This window comes from Jaculus jaculus, chromosome 6 (genome assembly GCF_020740685.1).
Source record: "Jaculus jaculus isolate mJacJac1 chromosome 6, mJacJac1.mat.Y.cur, whole genome shotgun sequence".
Classification (NCBI taxonomy): Eukaryota; Metazoa; Chordata; class Mammalia; order Rodentia; family Dipodidae; genus Jaculus; species Jaculus jaculus.
In genome coordinates, this window is record NC_059107.1 from 124,227,418 (window position 1) to 124,245,357 (window position 17,940).

General features: G+C 36.8%; 1 protein-coding gene across 4 annotated transcripts in view; it reads right to left on the reverse strand.

The window, feature by feature from the left end:
- Positions 1–555: 555 nt before the first annotated feature.
- Positions 556–17,940, reverse strand: part of Lin7a (lin-7 homolog A, crumbs cell polarity complex component) — a 160,040-nt gene continuing 142,655 nt past the window's right edge. For all 4 annotated transcript variants that reach the window (XM_045152746.1, XM_045152747.1, XM_045152748.1 and 1 more), the window contains 2 exons: positions 11,797–12,015; positions 556–5,697 (listed from right to left, as the gene is read on the reverse strand). In XM_045152746.1, the coding sequence (XP_045008681.1) occupies positions 11,797–12,015 (219 nt within the window). In that variant the 3' untranslated portion in view covers positions 556–5,697. The remainder of the gene's footprint in view (positions 5,698–11,796; positions 12,016–17,940) is intronic.

Sequence of the window (17,940 nt, forward strand, 5' to 3'; positions counted from 1 at the left end):
ATGTCTTGCTGTTATCATACCCCATAGCTTCTATTTCATAGCTGGGTGCTAAATGCTCTATCACATTTTATGTTCTATAGTCTTTCATATTGTGGATGTTGGTGTATCCTAATGCCCTTATTTTCTTATGTGCTATTAATGTTCTGGCTTAGAGAATCTTAATTGAGAATCTGAAAATTTATGATTTTTTTTTTTATTGATGAATGAGGGTAAAACTCCTTGGAGGTTTCTGATCTGAGAAACAGTTTATCTACAGGGCAAATTGGCAAGGTGTGACATACTAACATCAGGATGAGTTGTATAAAATATCAAGTTTTGTCCACTTGGAGAATTGCTTTCCCATCTGCCCCCCTCCCCAAATTCTGGTCACAGAAGTGTTTTTTGTAGAGTATGAGAGAAGGAAGGCAAAAGTGCTTCTCTCTTTGCCTTTGATGAACTCAGGCCCTCAGAAGAATGAGCTGAGCCTTTAAGAATGGAGAAGCGTAAGAAACTTCACATGTGCCTGCAGCATCTAACAAACCCTTTGGAAGCTGTCAATAAAAACAACACGTCCAGGCAGGTGTTTAATACCTTTACTTCCCAGCAGCATAATACCACTTTGGTCAGGTTGATACACTGCACAATGTTGCAGCTCTTTCAGAAAAACAATGAAAACAATTGGAAAGACAGGATGCACATGCAATGGTGAGAAATGGTACAACTGGCCAATCCTTCCCCATCAATGTGAAATATACTTGGTCCATCTCCACACTGTGTATTTGTTATAAGCCCTTAGAGCAGGGGTTTTGTTTTTTCTCAGTTTTTGTAGCACCAAATAGACACAGTGGCTAACCATAATTAATTCTGAAGTCATTGAAATATTTCTAACAAGGAATTAATCTTCTAGATCTGTACTTTTATACATGTCCCTGGCTTGAAGTATTCTCTATGATAGTAAGCTATAATTGAGTTCTGACCCTGCTTTTGTCACAGATGTGATTTGTTGATTAGAATGAGTAATAATTTCCTGTTATATTTTGTATGCTCTTTTACAATTTCAAAGTACTTCTATGCACAATTATTCATTTTAATGAAATGATATCTCCCAAACCGACAGAAAATGATCAAGGACATGAGCTCTTGTGTCAGACTTCATGAATTGAGATCCCAGCACTATCTGCTAGCTGGGTGACCTTGGGCAAGACACAGATCTATGTTTCAGTTTTCTTGTCTATAAAATTGAAACTACTGACTAGGGCTGCTGAAGTGGTACGATGATATAGTTTGAGACAGCATAGAGCACAGTCGTTAGAATATAGTAAGAGCTGCATAACTGCTATGGACTATCACTTGCCTAATTCAGTGGGTTGGAACCATGGTTGATAGATAAACACTGTGGCATTTTTGAGTGGTATGTTCAGAAAAGCAAGCTCACATAAATCTGTGCATGAAGTGTTTTATGATTTCTGTCAGATATGAAAGGGATCTAGTGGATGGTGCATTTTAGTTATGTCCAGCTTCAGTATTGAGAAGTTTCTCATGGTAAATTCTATAATGGGACTACATCTTTCTTGTGCCTCATTATATATCCAGAACCTAGTTTATGCTAGGTACACAATAAATACTTGTTAAATGAAAAAACCCATGGAACACTTTGAGTAGGCATGTGATTAATTTTTAGCTCAGGTACATTCTAGGAATCAAATAGGAAAATAGTGACAGTTTGGCAGATTTAGGAATGATGTCTCCAATGACTAGGAATTCCTTAGAGATTATTGTGAGTTATTATCAGAGGCAATACTACCATGCTTGATGTCATAACTTCTTACACTTTGAAAACAAACAAAAAAAATCTCTTATAACATTTAGAAATGGAGGTCCATATTTGAATCCTTCATGCCAAATAATTTAACATGCTTATACAAAATTTTAGAAAGATTTGGACTTGATTTACTATTAAAAAAAACTTGAACCCATAAACATTGTTCCTTTTTTAAAAGTCTTTAAATCCTAGAAATTGTTGAAGTAACTTGATTCCAAATTGTGTCTGCAAGTCAGTTCTGGCTTTAGCTATGAATTGAGAAATTAATACTTCCCATCAGTATTAGCTAATGAAATCATCAAAAGCGCAAATCTACCCATTTATTCGAAAATTGATTCATTCAACAAACATTTGTTGAGCACCCTTATTGTGCTAGGCTGTCATTCTATCCCTGTCTCTCAAAGACTTTGGGGTTTAGAGAGGAATAGGATTGGTAGGAGCATCTTATACTTTGGAAGATCTTACGCTCTTGGGCTCCCTGAATTTTCCGAGCAGTTTCCTGAACTCATGATGGTTGAAGCTGCTCTCATGTACAGGTGGTGCGTGACTCCCACCTACTGGCATCTGAATAATAGTAATGGGTGTGTAAAAAGTGGAGACAAGTGTTCCACAGCTTGGGGCTTCTTTTTGTACAGTTACCCAAGTGGAAATAAGATCAGTGTGACATGACAGCTGAAAATTGCATTGTAAATTGGTGCGATCTTTAGCTCACCAAATTCTTCAGAGACAACCTCCAATTCTTAATGAGTCCCTGAATGTTAGATTTTGCATTAGATCTTAGCATTATCTTAAACTAGTTCAAACTGCTAGCGAATTCTCTATTGATTACATGATTGAGGAAGCACAAAAGTCTGTTATTCTTTCCAAAGTCAATTGTAATTTAAGCTCATTATCTCCCTGCAGATGTTCTATTTCAGATGGCAATGGAATCCAAATGTAAATGCTCTTGTAAAAATGGTCTCAGGAATTTCTTTTTTTATACTGAACTGCATTCTGTTTTTGTTTTAGAAATCACAATAGGAAAAACATTTAGAAAAATCTTTTCCACTGTCCACCAACATGGGAATGAAATGAAATTCATCAGCAGATCTCTGATGAGAAGTCACTCTCATTTTTCCTAACTTGTCATACTTAATTATGGTTAACATTGAGCTTCCTATAAGAGCAGTCTACAATGTCTTTTTGTTAAGTATGGCATCAGACATGTCTGTGGCTCTAATATGATTAATAGTAATAAAGTCCATTAATGTAAATTTTTATATTTTCCCCTTTACCTCTGGCTTCAGCAAAACTTAAGAGAACTACAACACCCCACTCTGTCTTTGGGGTGCTATTTTTGATTAAAATTTTAAGGGAAGGCTGAATGTCAACAAGCTAAATTTTACTGAAGAAAACCAGCCATTTGTGTGTAGGACCGATAAGACACGTAATCTGTCCTTGGATTTTGCAGGTGTGATGGATTGCCCCTTCACTTTGACAAACAACTTGGCGTACATTTATCAGTAATTCACATTATACAAATGAATCATAAAATACAAAGACTTCCTAGAAAACACAAACGTAAATTATCTGCTCATTTGATAGTTCTTTTGATAACACTTGTGTTGATGGGAAATTATATGGCAACTTCAACATTAACTAAACATTTACTAACTAAATAAAAGCATATTTTAAGCTCCAAATTGATACACTGTGTAGAAATGTGTTGAAATGACCATTTTCTCATTAAAGAGTGTGGTGATTTCCTTTTATGAGAGTCTTGTGGCATTGCCAGAATAGCTTTCATATTTCTTTGTTAAATGATAACTAAAATATATGTTTTATTACATTTTTCTTATAAAAATGTGAACTATTTTTTCAAACTGAAGAATAATCATATAGTCTCCTTTTATTCATTTTTCATCATGCTTGTATCTTATAAACCTATTTTACATAACATTCAGGGTCTTCACTGTCCCCCCTCTCTCTGGTAATAAAAAAAAAAAAGATATGTATTTAAGGATGGGACCAGAACAGTGTTGAGATAAATTGGTGTAGCTCTCGGGTTGCTGTTTGTACCCTGGTGGATAATATACTATTAAGAATAGAAAAACAAACAAACAAACAAACAAAAAACTAGCACTTGACAATAATACCAGCAGTGTAAAATAAAATGTGCTGAGTAATTCTGATTTTATTTTTAATTTCAGACAGTTTCCAAACCAAGTTTTATAGATTTGTATTTTGGAAGACTATCTTAACTATCAAGTTTATTGTATCTTGGGGAATCATTTTCTGCTTTTGAAAAAGAGAAATATCAAAATGTTTGACTCTGTCTCAACAGTCTGTCTAGTTTGTTTCAACTAGGCAACGAACTAGTCTTCCTATTTCTTAGGAATCTGTGTTTAAGGTGATTCAAGTACCCAGATCATTTTGTTTCTTATTCATTCCATAACTTTACACTAGACTAGGTGAGCACAGGACTCTATGAAAACTATGTGTAAGATGATAGATCTCATTATCTAAATAATATGAAAATATGTAAAAGAAATCTATTTCCCCTGTACAGGAAGCAGCACTTGTCATCCACAAGACTGATATCACTGTCATCTACATGCCTAATTTTTTTGTTTGTTTGTTTTGTTTTCTGAAGCAGGGTCTCACTCTAGCGTAGGTTGACTTGGAACTTGCTCTATAGCCTAGGCTGGCCTAGAACTCATGTTCATCCTCCTACTTCAACTCCTGAATGCTGGGACTAAAGGTGTTTACCACCACGCCAGCTCACATGCCTAATTTTAAAAGGGCCAATACTTTTGATCTTAAGTTGCCAAAAATATATGGTTTATATTTGGGAAAAAGTGTTTTGAACTTTGGTGACATGTAAACTTTTATGTGTGTACATATATTACATATTACAATTCAATTTTGTAAAGCCCTAAGCTTTAACATACTAAGTATTTTTCCATGACAGCTTATCAATATGTGCATAATGAGTTTAGATTTCTCCAAAGCTTGTCAATGAAAAAATATATAACTAAAGAATAGCAACAACATTTAGAGCACGGTCATATATATCACATGAGGATAAGTTCATGAAGGAATAGTATACTCTTACAGAGTTGTAATCCTTAGTAAGCAAAGTATAACAAATGTATGCTGATAATATATATTTTGTGGAATAAATATACATTATATTCTATTAGAATTAATAATAGATTCAAGCAATACTTAAATTTAAAAAGTGTACAGTACTAAAGTTCCTACCCAAAGTAAAAGTTAAGCAAAAATTATCCTAATCTGCTGATGCATAATAAAATTCATAACAACAGAAAATAAAAAGCCAACTGTTTCTAGAGCATGAAGAGATTATAAACATAACTTGTGATATCCAAGAGGAGAATTAAGGTTGAGTTTCTAGTTAAATGGAATTCCAACTCATATTACTGAGAAATATGGATAGTGGAACTGGTCAGGGTGAGGGGCAGTGAGTAGGTTTCTCTCAAATGGTGACAACCTCCAACAGATGCAATTTGAACTATAACCTAATGATGGGTTTGTTAATCTCTGGAAAAGCCCTAGACCAAAGATTCACTTAATCCTGGCTCTGGTGATTTATTCAAAAGTCACAGACTTTATTCTTCTTATACTGTTTCAGTCTGTAGACTGTAAAATCTCTCCTGCTACACTGAGAGTTTCCACTGTGGTGAATGGAAGGTCTGGGTGAGCAGGGGCTGAAGCCCAGAGACGAAAGGTGTTGAGTTGCTCGGTAAAGGATTTATACACCATGTGTTCACAGCTTGTTGACGGGTACAGTTATTGGTGCTGCCTTTTCCTTTTACTATGTGCTGGGATTCTGGAGCACGTTTCCCAATTTGTGACAATCAGATGTTTGATCCAGTAGCTTTTTCTGGGAAGACCTGAAATTGAGGAAAAAGAGTCAATAGAGATCAGGGAGTAGTCTTCCCTTATCACCTACAATGTGCTGAGAGCATCAAAAGAGCATGTGTTTTGTAAGAACATCAAAGATTATTTTGGGCACCATCATTTATGCAGACTTCCACACATGAGCAAAATTATTTAATGTTGTAAAGGAAGTAATTCTCAAATGAGGCTGGCATAGCCAGTTACTCCCCCAAATAACATAAAGAACAACAGTTTGGAATTATTTCAACTATATAACACTACTACCTACAATCTTCAGATGATTCTATTTCTCTATACAAGAGCAAAATATAAATAACATGTATAACAATCAAAACATTTAGTAGTTTTTGTTCAGACTTGCAGACAAAACCCGTGGTTGACCAAGATGGAAACACCAATCTCCTTTCTCTGTGGAAGATACAAAACCTGCCTCTTCTACAAGGTCGATCCCACACCACCTATAACAGGACAGGCAGCTGCCAACATGATCAGATTTAAGGCATCTGCTTTCTTGGCCTGTCACTCTTCTATTAGCATAGGGTCATTTCTCTCGATCTTTGCTTTTTTTTTTTTTTTAAGCTGCTACTATTTTTATTTCAATATGTGCCAAAACTCACATATGAAACAGATTTTAGAAAATTGTTCTGCCAACTCTGCACCAGCACTCTAGCTGACAAATTATGTAGAGAGGTGCCAGAGTGTCATGTGCTAAACACCGTGCATCTCAAGTCACCTACAGTGTATTCTGCTGTGAACCTGGTAACTACTATAGAATTTCTAGTGCTGGTATTATTTCTCTCACTTACATTTATTAAGTGGGCTCTACTCACTACATATTTTGCTAAGAGTTGTACTTATATCTTTTTTATTATTTAATCTCCACAAGAGAAAATTTTGTGAGTCTTAAATTGAATGAATTCTTAAGAGACTCTTAGCAATTAAGTGACAGAGATCTAGAGACCATGTTTTCAATTAGTTAAATAATCATACATTCCATGTCTTGAGGTAAGGAGGCTCTTAACAGGTGTAACTTGTCAAGAGTTCTATTCAGAAGAGAAGCAGGCTCTAAGAAATATAGTGGGAATGTACAACATGGACGTTATATTCTAGTGTCAAGTAGATCAGGTCAGGAATCAAAGTAACAGACATACCTCTTGGACAGGTGTGTGAGGATGATTCCAGGAAAGATTAACTGAGGAAGGAACATTTACCCCCAGAACAAGCAGCCTTTCCAATGGCAGCCTATAGATATACTGAGAAAGAGCAGTGACTTTTGCCTAGCTGTCTTTGGTAATGGCTGGTGAGTGGATTTACTTTGTTGCTGCCATCCTTCATGCTCACCAGAACCCAGCTTCTTCATCCTTCCAATATGGACTGAAGATACTCTAGCAACCTTCCAGGAATCCCCCATGTTTTCCCTGCCAGATTGGGGATACTGTCATTGGCCTGCCCAATCCAATGTGATCTGATCTAACACACCTCCTTTATAGTACACATTGATTCTATTAGTCCTGTTCCTCTACAGAATCCTGACTCATACACTGAAAGTCCTTCAGGGAAGAACCATCTCATTTACTTCAGTCCCGTGACTTATAACTCAGCAGGTAACAATTTGTGCTGTTTTTGAAAGTCTGTTTTGTGTCTAACTATGAATTTTATTGATTAAATTGCCTTACTAACTCTCTTAAAAGAACTATTTTTGTTGAGAGAATTGTGTTCCACTCCCTCTGAATGCCTGTGTTCTAACTTATACTTGCTGGGAATATTCTACAGTACATACCAGTGGGAAGTTCAGATGGCAGATGGACAGTTTGTTCATCAGTTGTGGGCACTAGTGGTCATCATTGTAAGCAAAATAAGCCAGATCCAGGAAGACAAATATCACATGTTTTTTCTTACCTGTGGAACCCAGGTGGCATATATATATATATGTATATGTATATATATGTATATATATGTATATATATATATATATATGTATATGTATATGTATATGTATATGTATATGTATATGTATATGTATATGTATATGTATACACACACACACACACACACACACATATGGCATGAGAACAGATGGAACTGGATGTGATGGTGCGTGCATATAATCTCAGCTTGTGGGAGATGATGTCAGGAAGATCAGTAACTCAAAATACACCTTAACTGCATAGCAAGGTCAAGGCCAGCCTAGGTTACATGGAATTCTGTCTCGTAAAATAAATATTCAGAAAGAAAACACAAGAAAATGGAAGGAAATATGAGAAGTATTTGGGAAATAGTTGGGGAGGAGTCAGAGGGTTGAGGCATATAGTAGAGTGTAATGGGCAGTAAATATGGCCAAACCATGATATAATGAGAGAGAAATGTCATTATAAAACCCATTATCGGGCTGGAGAAATAGCTTAGTGGTTAAGGTGTTTGCCTATGAAGCCTAAGGACCCAGGTTTGATACGCCAGGACCCACATATGCCAGATACACATGCGTCTGGAGTTCATTGCAGTAGCTGAGGCCCTGGTACAACCATTCTCTTTCTCTCTCTTTCCCTCCCTCCCACCTCTCTCTGTGTCTCTCTAACAAATAAATAAATAAAAATAAATCTTAAAAAATATTAAAAAAAACATTGTCTCATACAACAAACATACTAATAAAAGCAAATACACGATCTTGAATGGTTCAGTTAGGCTTACCATAATAGTTAAAATTGGAAGAGTGATGGGTCAAAGAAGAAATATGAAGAAATTTTGAAATAAATATTTTTAAAATGAACATGTGAAAATATTTTTAAAAATTTGCACATGAAAAAAATGCCTTACCAAAATTTGTAGGCTCTAATAAAATCAACACTTAGAGGAAAACTTATAATTAATTACATGAACTTTTACTTTAGGAAACTAGGAAAAGACCAAATTAAATCCAAATTCTGCTAAAGAAAAGTAATGATAAAAATTAGTAGAGCAGAAACTAATGAAATTGAAAATGGGAAATTAATAGAGAAAAATCAATGCAAACCAAAGCTTGTCCTTTGACAAACCTAACAAAATCATTAATATTTAACTAAGGCTAACTAAGAGGAAGGAGAATGGAGACACAAATTACTAGTGTTACAAATGAAAGGAGAAGATATCCCTCAAAACCTACAGACATTAAGAGGATAACAAAGAGTACTCTAGGTTCAACAGAAATCCCAGAACTTGAGGAGGAAGCCTCTATATCTGTACTCAGCTAGATAAGATACAGTACTTACTTGAAAGATATCATCTACCGAAACTTGGAGTTTCTTTATCTTCTTGGATTTATGAATGGGAGCTAGCTTCTTCTTCCATTAATAGAAATTCCATTGGATATGTAAATTTGAAATAAATCCATTCCTCCATAAAACTGCATTTGGTTGGATGGTCATCCCAGAATTGTTGGGACTGACTACTATACCAAGGATGGAAGAAACAAAAACACTAGCAGAAAGCATGTTGTTTGCTTGATTAAAGAACAGTGTATGTTCCTTATTTCCAAAAACATCAAAAGGATTTGGAGATGCAAATTGGAAACTGAAAAGGCACTGGACAAAATGACTTGTACATGTCTTTTCATAGTATCTATCCCAACCACAGTACTCTAGTCCAAGCCACCACATCTCTTTGCAGGAGCATTGTAGATTAAGATTCCTATTGGTCTTTCCTAATTTAACCCTACAATAATCTGTTCTGTTAATGTTAGAATGGTCTTTATGATGTGCAAATCAGATCATGACATTCTTTCCCTTATACAACCTTCAGTGTGATGGGGAGGTGGGCTAGCTGTTGAAGGTACTTGTTTGCAAAGCCTGCTGACCTTGTTCAATCCCCAGTCACCCATGTATAGCTAAATGGGTACTCCCTTGCCCTGGCATGCCCCTTCACCATATGTGTAAATAAATAATAATAAACAAAAATAGTCAATGCCTTCCATTGCAAATTGGAATTTAATTGAATTTTTCTCAGGGGTATGCAAGACTCTCTTTTCTCTGTCCCCCTCCAGCTATCTCATTAACCACATAATCTACCACTGTCCTCACTGTTTCTTAGCTGCAGAGGAATTCTTTCTGTTTCTCAAATGTTACATAGTTCATGAACTAGTGCACTGGAACTTCCTCCTCTTATTCTCTTTTTTGGAGGCTCCTTTTCATTCAGTTTTATCTTAAATACTATCTCCTTCAGTATGTATTTGGAGGTATTCACTGATAAGCCAGTCTAAAGTGATCACCTATCCAAACTACAAACAGTGTATTTAATTCTGCAATAGAAGTTTTATGCATCCACTTGTTCCTTTCCTCTGCTTACATTAGAATGTAAGCATCATGAGAATACAGCATATGCTCTTATTGCATCTGCAGGTCATTGGACAGTTCTCAACCCATGGCTATCCCAAATAGTTATCTGCCCTGGAACAGGTACACTTTTCAGGGTAGAATGTAATTTTCAGAAATTTGCCTATCTAGTGTCTCCCTTTAATAGTGTCATAAAAGGGCTGGAGGGATGGCTTAGCAACTAGGGTGTTTTCCTGCAAAGCCAAATGACCCAGGTTTTATTTCTCAGGACCCACACTAGCCAGATGTACAAGGGGGCCCAAGCATGTGGAGTTTGCAGTGGCTAGAGGCCCTGGGGTGCCTATTCTCTCTCTCTCTCTCTCTCTCTCCCTCTTTCTCAGTCAAATAAAGAAATAAATAAAAATGAAATATTTAAATGGTGTCATAAAAAAGGCAAATTAGGCTAGAGCTATGGTTAAGAGCACCTCCTGTGCGAGCATGAGGGCCTGGACAGGCCTGAAAGACCATTCTAGTTTGATCTCCAGACCCATGTAAACAGGCAGGTAAGGATAAATATGTCTGTAGTGTCAGTTCAGTTCTGTGGGGGAGCAGAGACTGGAGACTAGAAGGAACTCATGAAAACATGGAAAGCTCCAGGATCAGTAAGAGACTCCAGTTCAAATAAATGGGTACAAGAGTGATGGAACTAGACACCCATGGTCCCTCCAGCCATCACAATCAATGGCACTGCTCTGCAGGTAAAGCACAGGGTACTGAATGGATACACACAAGTACATAACACACACACACACGCATACGCATGAGAGAGAGAGAGAGATAGAGAGACAGAGAGGTGGGGGCATTAAAAAGGAAAAGCTTCTCATAGTTAATGTTTCTCTTATGCAAACAGTAGTCTTAGTATTGAATGACTAGAGTCCACCTGATATCACCACTTACCACTTTTCCAAAAACATCCTTCCAAATACACATTTGCAGCTCCCATATTATATGGATGCTGAATAATATGAGCCATCTTTCCCCCCGATAAAGCACAGAAAGCTTATATATCTTCAGAACATCTGATATTGGTTTATGCTATTTGTCAAGGTGATTGGGGGATCCTCAGTGTGGTGGTGGGAAATCCATGGAAGTGTTTACAGTTTTGGATTGTTCACCTCTCTCCCCAAGTGGGGTTCAGTGATACATGCATGATGGCCTTTTCAGAGGATTAGTGGTAATATGTAATATGGGTTTAGCACACATTAGGTACTTCAAGAATGGCAACTTATACTATTAAAATGCTTGACTTCATTGTTTATAAGAAGAAAACTTGATTGAGCCTTCCTTGTCCTGAAGAGGGAGAGTCAGCTATATTTTAAATACTAGAAAAACAAAACAAAACAACAAACAAGCTTCAAAGTCTCAGGTCATGGCATTGACTGGCTGCTACTTCATTCGTTCAGGGCAGCCGTTTTCTAAGCATTCTGAGGTTGTGGAATAAGGGGTTGTGTAAAGGCCAAGAAGATGAGTGTGAGCTCAAGTTCCTCCCACAGAGAACTCGGAGAATCAGAGGCTCCATTTTCTTAATTTATACAAAGGCATCTTGGAAACTGTGCTCCCCCCCCCCACCCGAAAGCATGTTCTTTCCCAAAATAATCTTACAATTGTGGAGGGTATAGTTGCTGCATCAATAATAGCAGTTTATATGGTTTAGACTATGGTCTTGCATCTGACTAATTTTTCTCAGAGTATTTTCTTGCAGAAACTATGTTTAAATGGGCCCTCCCTAGAATGGAGCAGGCTCTTCACCTATGACATGTGGTTCTGCTGGGTCTGCAATTGCTGCTGCTGTTGCTGCTGCTGGATGAGCAGTTGCTGCTGCTGTCGGCGCCGGGCTGTCCTCAGCTTTTCAAAGCGGGCCTCCATCTCCTCCAGGACCTTTGGGGTATATCTGACCACCAGCTTGACGCTCTCTTTGGCAGCCTTGAGTAGTTCCACAGCTTTCTCATGATGTTCTCCTTCCACACTCTAAAATGACAACAACATTTCTTTAAGGAGGGAGCTCAATGTTGTTTCCCAAAAGACTATTCTAAAATTACTGTTTTATGAAAAATCAATCAATCAAACAAAGAAACAATAAGCAACGTTTGAGCTGGGCATGATGGCTTACCCTCTGTCATCCTAGTACCTTGTCTCAAAAACCCCAAACAAAAGCAGAAAACTGAAAAAAATTTAAGAAACCTCAAACATTAAAAAATCCATAAAATAAAACAAAACAAATAAAATAAAAACCTTACAACCCCTAAAGTTTGAAACTTTTAGGCGACATGGCAAATGAGATATTATCATCATTATTTATTATGTTTATAACTGAACTACAGCTGATATTAAGATGGGGGTAAAAGTGAAGTTTAAAAAAAAGAAAGATGGTATGGTAAAACAAATATTCAGAATGGGGTTTCCCTTCCCATGATAACCTCACAGGTGAGTTGGCCCTCCTAAGTCTTTGGTCAGTTTACACTGACCAAGGACTTCAATGATCAACAGACTGCAGAACCACCCATGATGGGATGTTGGTGACACAATGGGATAAGCAAAATTTCATCTGGACAAAAATTGCACTCATTATGAAAATTTTGAAAAGTAATTCAACATAAATGTGGACTTCTGTCAGATAATATTTATTAAGCATCTTCAATATTAAAAATAGTGACATTCAGATCCAAGGAAGATTTTTAGACAACAATGCTGGAATAAAGATAAGCGTAAAGTAATGGAAACCCTATACTTACACTCTGCTCTCTGTAAACTATTAATTGAAGAATGCAAAGTAAAATAAAAGCAAAAGACAACTAAGATATAAAGTGTGAATACTTATTATTTTTCAATTGAAAAATGGTTCTGAAACAGAAGTGCCAGGAAGGGCAGAAATCCCAAAATGACATTTAAAAACTTTACGTTTCTATCTCTAAAACACTACAAAAGTCCAAACAGTAAGCCAAAAAAATGTGTTTAATATGTTAGTAAGTTTATTAATGTTTTTATAAGGAAAGATTTGACAAATCAATAAAATTCTAAGCAATATGCACAAGGGAAATGTGTGACAAAACAATGATTGAAAATAAAAATGGCTTGCAGACCTCAGTAGATAAATCACTGCCTAATGATCAAGGAAATCAACATAAGCTATTTAATTTTTTTATTTGCAAGAGAGAGAGAGAGAGTGAGAGAATGGGTGCATTAGGGCCTCCAGCCACTGCAAACAAATTCCAGATGCTTGTACCACCTTGTGCATCTGGCTTCTGAGGGTACTGGGGAATCCAACCTGATTCCTTAGGCTTTGCAGACAAGTACCTTAACTTCCCAGCCACCTCTCCAGCCCTAAGCTATTTCACTTTTAAGCTAAAGATGATAAACATATGTTTTATATATGGCATATGGCCAACAATATAGAGAAATGTGACTGGTTCAACTCGGAGGCATTTTCTAAGAATGCATCAAATATGCATGTATATGTATAAGTATAATAAACAGAAATAAAATAAAAATCCATCACTTTTCAGCTTTTGAGTTTCAAAGTTGTCATTTGAACATCTCCACATCAACAATGGCAAGCTGTGTCTCCTCCAGGTGAAGGTGAACCCAAAGATGATCTAGAAGGGCCTCAAGGTTGGGATGAAGGAGAAGCAGAAGAGAAGCAGCTATGACAAGATGCTAGATGACCCTCCTACAGAAGACCGTCCTCCATCGTCTTGACTGACTCCTAGGACAGATGATATAACCCCATTTTATAAGAGTCAAGTGTGAAGGCTTTTTTTTTAGTGAAATATTTTTGTGGTTTATTGTACTGTGTGGATAAACCATGAGATGTTATTTTTATGGGAAATAATATGCTGGTAGATGATTTCAAAATGTATTGTTTCATATAGTGCACTGCTTTAAATGATAGTATATTGGTATTTTCTGTTTAATGATAATTCAGGCAAGTGCCTTAACCACTGAGCAGTGTCTCCAGCCCTTTAATGATAATTCAAATATTTGAAGAAACTAACTTAAAGACTCATTAGGAATGTGGGCTAGGAGGATGGTTTAGTGGGTGAGAGCTCTCACTGAGTAAGCATGAGGACCAAGTTTTATTCCTAGCACCCATATACATAGCTAGGTGTGTCCAGGCATGCCTCGGTTCCCAGAGCTGAGTGGGCAGAGATAGGAGGACAGCTGGTGCTCACTGGTCAGCCAGTCCAGCCCAAACCCACTGAGCTCCAGATTCAGTGAGAGACTGTCTCACGGACATAAGGCGGAAGGGTGACAGAGGGCACATGCTGTCCTCTGGCCTCTGTATGCAAGTGTATGGGCCACTTGCATCTGCACACACATGTGAGGACACCAAGCAATACTATACACAGAAATCCCAAAATGCAACCTCCCTAGATTCATTTAGATAATGAGTGAACATAACTATACCCCTGTGAGGACTAAGTGAAAGTAATCACAATACATTTAAATTAATAGCAAAATTCCATTTCAATAACCTTAAAATTTCCATTTCAGTAGATTCAGACTGAAATATGAAATAGTGAAACTATTTTAAAATGTGTTAAACCTGTAGTTTATTTAAACAATCTAATCTTGAGACTAATGCTCATTAGATTTAAATTTTCGTTACTTTCTACAAACCTCAGATTTGTCTCAGAGGCTCAGAATGTGTGGAAAGTTTCAGAACACTTAACTACCATCAGAACTGTGCCACATTATATTTACCTCAGCAAAACCTCCTTGAGGGACGAGCCTCATAGTTCAAGCAAACATGTTCTTGGCTACCAGAACTTTTTGTTTCTCCCTACTTAAAAGAAGGATGTCCCTCAGCCTCCCAGGTGCTGGGACTAAAAGCAGTGCTTCATGCCCGGTGACCCTTTGTCTTTCTTATGTTAGCCATTCAAGTATCTCAAGACGGGTAGCCTGCCTCTTCCTGTGTTTTCTCTCCAGTTCCTTCTGGTAGTCACAGTGTAAAATTTTTATTTTTAAAAATATTTATTTATTTGATAGGGAGAGAGAGAAAATGAATGAGAATGGGCATATCAGGGCCTTCAGCCACTGTAAACGAACTCCAGACATGAGCCCCCTTGTGCATCTGGCTTACATGGGTCCTGGAGAGTGGAACTGGGATCCTCCAAACATCTTAACTGCTCAGCCATCTCTCCAGCCTAACAGTGTATAATTTTTAAACCAAAGCATATTGTCTTCTGTAGATACCCTCTTAACAAGTATAATGTGATGAATGTAATTAGAGAGGAAGGTTTCTTACTGATTTTATTCAGTAACAGGTAATATGAAAGCACCTTGAAAATTTGAAAAATAAGGGAAAAATTAGAGGTGTGAAAGCATTTTGCTGGTTAGTACCTCTGTATAGCAGCACATATCTATTTCTTTGTAATGGATATGGACTTCACCCAACACCTTTACTGCCCATCATCTTTGGCTGTTAGTAGAGGCCACCCTGATTATGGAGAATTGCCCTTCTCATTTTTCCCTTTGCTAGTATTTATAAGTCCTGACTCCCTTAGCCTCTTGTGTTGAGCCTAACTACCCTTTTGCAAATAACTGGAAGAAAGAAGCCCTTTTCTGTGTTTCCTACCACACAGAGAAGTGGATCCTGAGTGAGAGAATATATGTCTAACAGAAGGAAAACGAGCTATAGAGATGCCTGTTGGACTTTAAGATGGTGACACCGGTCCTTCTGTCTGCTTGTCTGAGCTGATACAAATGGTGTTTTAGCCTTTGCACTAGGAACATGGGGCTTCCTTTTTCTGTTTTTCAAGCATGTGGTGCTTGTGGTTTACATTAATATTTTAATTTTAAAATCTTCCTTTTAAATAAAAAAAAAAAAAAAAAAAGAAATGCTGAATGGGAAGCAAGCCATAAAAGAACCAACAATAAGATCACTGAAATGAAAAAGAATAATCTCTTAGAGCACTCAGCTTTTGATAGTAGGCTTAACTTGATTGGAAAAAAACCTTAGAAACCCCCAAAAAGACATGAATGAACTGAAGATAAGTCAAGAAATGGAAGATCTCAACAACTTCTTGGTTAACCTTATTGAAGACTTGATCAAATGCAAGAATAAATTCCAAGGATCATCAAGAAAATCAGAACTAGAACTGAAATCATACCTCAAAAAAGAGATGGACATGAAGAAAAATAACAGAATTACAGAAGAAAATTTTCCAAATCTCTCAGAAGAGAGGCCTATTCAGATACAAAAACTTCATAGAACACCAAAAAGAGGACCAAAGAATAAACACTCCAAGGAACAACATATTTAAAACTCTTAACAATGAAAACAAAGACAGTGTTGAGAGAAGCATCTCACATCACACAAAGGCAATCTCATCAGAATTATGTCAGATTTCTCAGTGGAAACCCTGAATGTCAGAAGGGCCTGGAATGGAACACTTCAAAGTCTAAAATATTATGGCTTCCAACCTACTCTACCTAGCAAAAGTATCCCTCAGAATAGATGGTGAAAGGAAAATTTCCCATGAGAAAAAGTTAACTCTATGACTATATGAACACAAAAGTAAATCTACAGAGAATACTTGAGGGAATACTCCACATAGAACAAGCAGCCAATCTCAAGAGCCAACAAGAAGATCACAATAATCAAAAATAGGTAAGGCTCAACATAGTACAAAACACAAGAAAGCACCAAACCCTATAAAACACCTCATCATGGCAGGGGTTAACTCAAACCTCACAGTGATAACCTTAAATATTAATGGTCTTAACTCACCTATCAAAAGATGCAAGTTATCAGGGTGGATCAAACAAACAAAAAAAAAATGGATCCTTCTATCTGCTGTCTTCAAGAAACCCACCTCAACACTAAAGATAGACATCTCAGGGTGAAATGATGGAAAATGATATTCCAAGCAAACAAAAATTTACATTTTTGATACAGGGATGGCTCAACATATGGAAATCAGTGAACATAATATACCACATAAATGAACTTAACCATAAAAGTCACAAGGCCATCTCAATTGATGCAAAGAAGGCCTTTAACAAAATGCAATACCACTTCATGATCTAAATAGTGTAAAGAATAGTCATGGAAGGATTTTATCCCAACACAATAAAGGCTATACATAAAGCACCTAAAGCCCAAATAAAACTTAATAGGAAAGACTCAAGGAGTTCCCCCTGAGATATGGAACAAGACAGGGGTACTCACTCTCACCATTGCTCTTCAAATTGTACTAGCCCAAACAATAAGACAGGAGAAAGAAATAGAAGGGATTAAAATTGGAAAGGAAGAAGTCAAGTTAGCCTTAATTGCAAATGACATAATTCTGTCCATAAATCACCCACAAGTTTCCATATCAAAACTTCTAAAGGTGATAAATTCCTTCAGTAAAGTGGCTGGCTACAAAATCTATGCACAAAAATCAGTAGCTTTTCTGGTGAAGCTGTCCCATTTTCAATAACAACAACAACAAAAAATAAATACCTTGGAATAACATTTAACAAGGATGTGAAAGACATATATAATGAAAATATAAAACAACTCAAGAAAGTAATTGGGGAGAAGTGAGAAGTTTGAAAAGAATCAACATTGCATAAATGGCAATTTTACCAAAAGCAATGTATAGATTTAGCACAATACCAATAACAATACCAGCATCATTTTTTGCAGAGATTACAAAAATGGTCTCAAAATTTACATAGAATGGTAGTGTGCTTCATATATTTAAATATATCCTCAGCAAAACACAGGAGTATAGACCAATGGAATAGAATTGAGGACCCAGATTTTGGGTCAAGCAACTACAGCTACCTGATATTTGACAAAGGCCCTAAAAATATAGGCTGGAAAAAAGGCAGCATCTTCAACAAATGTTGCTGGACAAACTGGATAACCATATACAGGAAACTGAAACTTGAGACACACACCTC